Source organism: Calidris pugnax, unplaced genomic scaffold (assembly GCF_001431845.1).
Source record: "Calidris pugnax isolate Ruff unplaced genomic scaffold, ASM143184v1 scaffold739, whole genome shotgun sequence".
NCBI classification, from domain to species: Eukaryota; Metazoa; Chordata; class Aves; order Charadriiformes; family Scolopacidae; genus Calidris; species Calidris pugnax.
This window is the reverse complement of record NW_015091432.1, coordinates 38,986-45,524: the sequence shown is the minus strand read 5'-3', so window position 1 is coordinate 45,524 and position 6,539 is coordinate 38,986. Positions and strand designations below refer to the sequence as shown.

The 6,539-nt window shown below is 38.9% G+C and overlaps 2 protein-coding genes across 2 annotated transcripts in view; both read left to right on the top strand.

Moving 5' to 3' along the window:
* The window catches only part of LOC106899660 (butyrophilin subfamily 3 member A2-like), an 8,399-nt gene extending 7,575 nt beyond the window's left edge, over nt 1–824 (top strand). The window contains exon 7 of the mRNA XM_014961548.1: nt 560–824. Coding sequence (XP_014817034.1) covers nt 560–621 — 62 coding nt within the window. The 3' untranslated portion in view covers nt 622–824. The remainder of the gene's footprint in view (nt 1–559) is intronic.
* Nucleotides 825–1,788: 964 nt separating this feature from the next.
* On the top strand, nt 1,789–5,579 carry LOC106899661 (butyrophilin subfamily 2 member A2-like). The gene is made up of 6 exons (XM_014961549.1): nt 1,789–1,812; nt 2,167–2,193; nt 3,321–3,347; nt 3,911–3,931; nt 4,113–4,139; nt 4,635–5,579. Exons 3-6 carry the CDS (start codon nt 3,323–3,325, stop codon nt 5,168–5,170), a joined length of 609 nt encoding a protein of 202 aa, XP_014817035.1. The 5' UTR covers nt 1,789–1,812; nt 2,167–2,193; nt 3,321–3,322; the 3' UTR covers nt 5,171–5,579.
* Nucleotides 5,580–6,539: the final 960 nt, after the last annotated feature.

Genomic DNA, 6,539 nt, shown 5'->3' with positions numbered 1-6,539 from the left:
GGTGTTTTTTTTTTTTTTTTTTTTTTTTGTGGTTGGACTCGATGATCTCTGAGGTCCCTTCCAACCACCACAATTCTGTGATTCTGTGATTCTGTGATTTGCACAGACAAATTGGGGTACTCTCCTGCTGTATAGGCTCCAACACAGCAGTACGGTCAATGGTTTGTATTGCTCCAGAGCTCGCTCACCCTTATCACCTCAAGACAATATATATATATATGTACACACACACTGAAATGTCAACATCAACAGATGAATCCAATACAATTGTTTTTTATCTACCTACTTGCATGGCAAAGTTCTCCTTGCCTCTAGCATTTCTCCAGATGTGAGGTTATAGAGGGGCTTCTTCAGTAAATGGTTGCTCTTCCAGGAGCTCTTTTTTTTTTTCATTGGGTACTTCTAAGATCTTCTGGTATTGAACTAACCCTCTGTTAAAATTAATTAGCTTTTCTACAGAACTAGCATTCCAGATCCTTTGACTGGCATAATTTGTTCTTTATTGTTTGAGATAGTGAGATAGTGAATAATTAGTATTGCAATTTTTTTTTTTTCCCAGTAAAATCGAGGAGGGACATGGAAACAGGTAAATACTCCTTGAAAACTGTGAGAATATCTTGAAAACATAAAATCAAAGACACTGCTCTAATGCATTTTCTTGGTCATGAATCTCAAAAATAGCAGTTGTTATTGGCATAAAGGATTCGAAGACAATTGGCCACGTTGTCTTTTGTAATTAAAAAATATTGACACCTTCATAGGGAGCCTTAAATAGAATAAATCACTCAGAATAAATCAGTCCTCTGATGCTTGCAAGATGCTGAACAGACCCAAACACCATGATCTAATACAATTGCACTAATATCTTGAGGTGTAACCTTATCAATGTTGTAATTGTTCTGAAAATGCCATTGTTCTCTGCCAGATTTATGCTCCGTTTTTCACATGTCTGGATCTCAATAATCCATGTATTCTGATCCTTGTTCTCCTCTGTTTTAATAGTAATAATAATTACCAAGATTATTAGGAAAAAAAAAAAAAAAATTAAGTAACAAGCCCTGAACTGCTTACTGCTAAATTACACTCCATGTCTTTGACTCTGATCCTCTCATCCAGACAGTTTAGCCTGAAAAAAAAAAGTAACAATTCCTTCTGCAATTTCTTCAAATTCTGTGTGTCATCAGCATATATTTCTTGTCAAATAATGATAACAGTAAACAGGACAGGGCCCAGACATAGTCTAGAGGAGCTCATTTATCTCATTTTGGCTTTTAACTTACCAATGAGATTCTATGTAATTAAGTTTCTAAAGTAATAGAAGTTTCTGGGTCTTCATCAGGGTCTTGATTTTGTAGACAGCTAATAGAAATAGGAACATTCAGAGAGAGATCAGCCCGAAATTCTTTGAGAAACCTCTTACTGGGAAAAAGACTTGGGAGGTGGGGGATGGACTTCCTACATATATATATATATAGGTCCTATAATGGACCTACAAAAAACCTAAGACATTCACTTTGAAAATACCAGAAGAGGTCAGATGAAGGTTATCTCATCTGTCTAGCCAGTTAAGGTCTCCTCCAATTTTTTATGCTAATTTATCTGTTTAATTGATTTCCCAGTTCTCTGTCTAACTCAACCTTCTTTACCTCATCAAATAGATAAAATCGATCATGGTTCCTATATTAACATATAATTGAAGAAAAAGAAAGTAAAACTATTCAAGAAAACGTAATTAAATGCTTTAAATCTGATACTGAAACTTATACATTAAAATTTTTCTTTCAGAAAAACAACGCTTGAAAACAGAAATAGGTAAGAATACAGTTTTCCTGTTCCCTAAAATACTTCTAGGGTGGATGCTATTTATATCTCCAAAAAAGCAAATGAGATACAGATTTTTATAGGACGTACACATGACATTATGATGTATCTATTCCCTTTAGCAAACATTTTTATGATCTGTTTTCATGTTTGATTATAAATTCAAAAATTATCCATTTTCCAATAACTTGTTGGAGCTTTAGTAATTGAGGACAACAAAATAATTTAAACACTCATCTCATAATTTGTAACTTCTAAATTAAACCAACTGCCCAAACAGTAACGTTTCTTTCTTTCTTTCTTTTTTTTTTTTTTTTTTTTTTTTTTTTTTGTTGATCAACTTAGCATTCCGGAAGAATACAAACGAAGGAGGTAAATGCAATTTAAGACAATGTTAATCCACTCTCAGGAGTAAGCATATATGAAAGAATGAAAATAGGCTACTTCATAAGAAAAAAGCATAGTAGCTTGCCTGTATTCAAGTAATTGCTACTTATATTTCATTTTTAGTCACTGCTAAAATATATTATTTAGCATGGCTCTATTTCTTAGAGGTTTGTGATGCTTTTCTGTCTCAGTGCAATCTCTTTGCCTGGAGTCTCACTGATTATATTGAAATTTCTTGAAGCTCTGACCTACTGCTACTGTTCTTTCTCACTTTCTCATCAAATTATTCAAACAGCAATAACTAGCATCACAAAGCCCAAAATGTACAGCTTGGACTCTGCATCCTGAGAAATATGGGTTTGGATGTTTAGCTACATACGAAATAAGTACTAAGAAAAATGCTCTCTTGTGCTTCCCCATTTCTTCCTGCTTCATCCCTCAACCGAGATACCCACCTGGAGAGGACAAATACACACTCCTGGATGCCAGCTCCCTGTGGATGAGTAGGCAGAAGAACACCAGACAGGAGACTTTAGGACATCTCAAATAACATTAAACAGTTTGTGCCTATGAATAAACAGTAGACAGACAATATTAGACAATTTGTGCCACAATGAGGAGGATACTATCAGTGCTGCCAGTATTGATCAGAAACATTGCTAATTGCACCCAGACAACTCAAAAATAGACACCTGCATTTGGTCACCAATGCCTGCAAACCAAACTATTTTGTCTATGTTCATTTGGGTGGAAATTCAGCTGTTTATACTAGGATACCTAGATTCTGCTGAGACGCCATGTGGTTTCCTGGTGAAGGCCACTTCAGACACCGCAGGGGGTGTACAACTAAGGGAAGAAAGGTAATAAAAATTAAAAAAGAATGCCATACCTCTAAAGCAGAGAAACAGTGCAGTATAATTCTGTAAATTTGCACCTGACTTTTAAAAATATGCTTTTAAGAATTTAGGTTGACAAGTGTTCACATGGTAAATTTTAAAGGACAAAGTAATTTCAGTATTTGCACAGCGATAGAATTATTTCCTTCAGATCTCACTTCTTCAATGTGATCTCCTGGAGTTTTCATTTCACTTATTAAAGTTATTCTTTTACAGCAATGACTGAAAACAGAAGTCACCTTGGTAAGAAAACATCTTGCATAAATCTTATATTTTTATAAACCTCATAGAAAATAAAGCAAATGTAAGGACAAGCCTGACTATGCCACCTGAGAGGGTGAAGCCAATGTAAATATCTCCTCACAGTGAGGTTCAATTTTCTCCTTCAAGAGATTTGTCACACATGTTGCTATAAGAGCTCCCTGGACTACCAAAAACATTCCTTGCCAGAAGTATTTCTTACCTAAAAAGTACAGCAAATCTACGGACACCTATGTTGCATCGTGTGTTTTTTACCTGAACTATAACAATGGCACCCAGGAAATTAATTTCCTCCACGCAGCTCTACTGGCTGACTTAATGTCCTTTGAAAAGGTTCCTAAATGTAAACAAATGCAAACATTCTCTAGAAGGTCCAGTTTATGTCCCTCACCTTACAATGAAGTCTCAAAAATTTAAATCACACAAATTGAAAAAAAGTCCTTATAGTGACTCATGGCTTTATACTTATCCTTCTATTGTTTTGGGTTGTCCAAAAAACTCATCACAAAATAACTGTTAATAACTAGAACATTTTTCCCTTTCAGAGCGAATCAAAGCTGAGCTGGGTAAGCGGTTTAAAAGTTTTCTTTTATTACTATATGTACTGATGCATTTAATAAAGTCAGTCAGGGGAAAGAATGGGTAATGACAATAATTTCAAATCAATAGGCAGAGACACTGTAGGTCCACAGGTATCTAACTGCCAAAAGGATTCATAAAATACTACTCTCTGTTTCCTTTCTGTAGATTGCTGGGAAGCGAGAAGCTGTGCAGGTAAACTGGCAGGATGAAGGATGTGAACATGCAGTGTCCATTCATCCTAGTTATCCTGAAATGACAATGCCACAATGTCAGAGATACGTCAACTGAGCTGGAGTCACAGGAATATGCTGCCTGGGTTAACAGGAAAAGGGGCTGGGATGTGGCTGTCAGGAAAACTAAGAAACAGAGTTTCTGAAAGGGGTCAAAATCTGGGGTGGGATGTGGACACAATTCTGGAGAGGATGGATGGCACTATGGAAAAGAGAGAGAGAAATTTATGGTAAAGCATGTAGAATTTCACCCTAAAAGAGGACATGGCTGTGAGAGATCCAAGCTGCCTCTCAGTTCATCAGTGGTTGCACACCCTGTTCTGGGGAATGTTTACATTCTTTGTTGAATTGCACCAGGTGATTGAATTGACCCTCAAACGCTTCAACCCATACCCGTGTGCGGAGAGAAGTCTCTGAGACTCTCTGCTCATGGGATGATTCTTGCTTTCCCCTCCAGTTCCCATTACTGTGAATCACGAGTGCCGAGTCCTGGAGCTCCAGGTGCCAGGGCTTCCAGATGTGGAGAGCGACACAGCTGGATCTGCTGGCCCGAACACTCCCTCCACAGTCCCTGTCCTGGTGGGGAAGGAAGGCTTTGCCTCTGGGAAACACTACTGGGAGGTGGAGGTGGGCCAGGAGCAGGACTGGGTGCTGGGGGTGGTGAGGGAGAAAGGCAGAGAGGAGGAGGAAGGAACCCGTCCTAGGGAGGACTACTGGGCTCTGCACAGGTCCCAGGGAGAGATTTTCTCAAGCACAGGAGACCACAGGATTGAGAAACAGATGAGTTGTTCAGTGATTGGTGTGCTTCTGGACTTGGAGGAAGGGCAAGTGAACTTTTATGACGCAAAGCAGATACGCATCATAGTAAGAATGCCTCTGAGACTTGGAAAGAAACCTCCAGAAATGTTTTACCCATTTTTATCCAAGAGGGAAAGGACACACACCCCTCTTATCCGCTCAGTCTCAATCCCTGTCCCATTAAAGCACCTTTAAATAGACTGTGAGATCTAATGGATTATGGAAAGACAGTTCAGTGGAAAGAGGGAAAAAGTTAAATCTCAGACATCAGTAAGGTAAAGCTAAATAAGATGAAACCTGAGGCTGAAACGGGGAAAAAAGAAATAAGCAAGGAAAAAGTGTCAGCTAGTTGAAAGAAGACTGGAGTCAGATTAAGAAAACTCCAGGCAGGAGTCCTAGTTCCCTTTACAGATCATTAAAGTCTTATCTGTGCAGCAGTGGTTTCATTTGCTTGAAGACATAATTGTAATTTAGATGTTATATAGTGTGTCTTTCCTTCTTCTCTAGATATTTATGTTAGGTTAAATGCCATCCCTAAAGCTAGGCAAGCCACATTCTACCATTCTTGTATGAAGAAATGAAATAAATGTATTTTGAAAGAAAAGAGTGTTGTTTTGAAAACTTTTCTTTTAGACATGAAGCTCATTGGAAACTTGACAGGGTACTGAGCATAACAGTACATCGTCAGTACAACAGTACAACACTGCATCACAGTGGGGGGTTGACCCTGGCTAGAAGCCAGGCACTGGCACAGATGCTTGCTCCCTCCTCATCAGGACAGGGAGAGAAAACAAGAGGAACTGGAGGGAGAAAAATCATGGGTCAAAATAAACACCAAGAAATCACTTACCAGTTGCTGTCATGAGCAAAAGAGATTAGGCTTGGGGAATTTAATTTAATTTACTGCCCATTGGCAGAAATATTTAATTATTGGTTTGGGTGTCAGGAATCAAAAAAATAAATTAATTTCAATCACCTTTCAATCACACTGTCCCAGTCTAAACTTCAAACTCAGGCTCAACTCCATTCCAGACACGTCTCCCACCATCTTTTCATCACGAAAGGCTGCACTCAGTCTCTCCAGTGAGGCAACAAACAGTGCAAGGGGTTGAGGCCATGGGTAATGGTTTCTCTTTGCCACTCCATCATGCTCACTCCTTTCCTTTACTTTAGTGTGGGTCCTCCATGGGCTGCACTCCCATCACAAGTGAACCTGCTCCAGTCCGGGTTTACCCACGGGCTGAAATCCCTTCATGGGGTTACCTGCTTATGGAGCACCTCCTCCTCCTCTGACCTTCTGCTGTTTCTCAGATCTCTTTTGTTCCCTTGTCCTTCTGGCATTTTTTGCCCTTTCACAAATACATTTTCACCAAGATGCAAAGCTTTAGATGCTGTCCTGCAAAGATGATCAGATCATGGTCTCTAAATTGGAGAGACATGGATTTGTTGGATGGACCAGTTGGTGGATAATGAACTGGTTGGATGGTCACACTCAAAGGGTTGTGGTCAATGACTCAATATGCAAGTGAAAACCAGTGAAGGTGGCATTCCTCAGGGGTCAGTA

Excerpts from the sequence above, each read along its gene's own strand:
- LOC106899661 (XM_014961549.1), top strand. The coding sequence starts at position 3,323 with ATGACTGAAAACAGAAGTCACCTTG. Across the intron at positions 3,348-3,910 it reads TGAAAACAGAAGTCACCTTG|AGCGAATCAAAGCTGAGCTG; the intron begins GTAAGAAAACAT and ends TTTCCCTTTCAG. Across the intron at positions 4,140-4,634 it reads GGAAGCGAGAAGCTGTGCAG|TTCCCATTACTGTGAATCAC; the intron begins GTAAACTGGCAG and ends TTTCCCCTCCAG.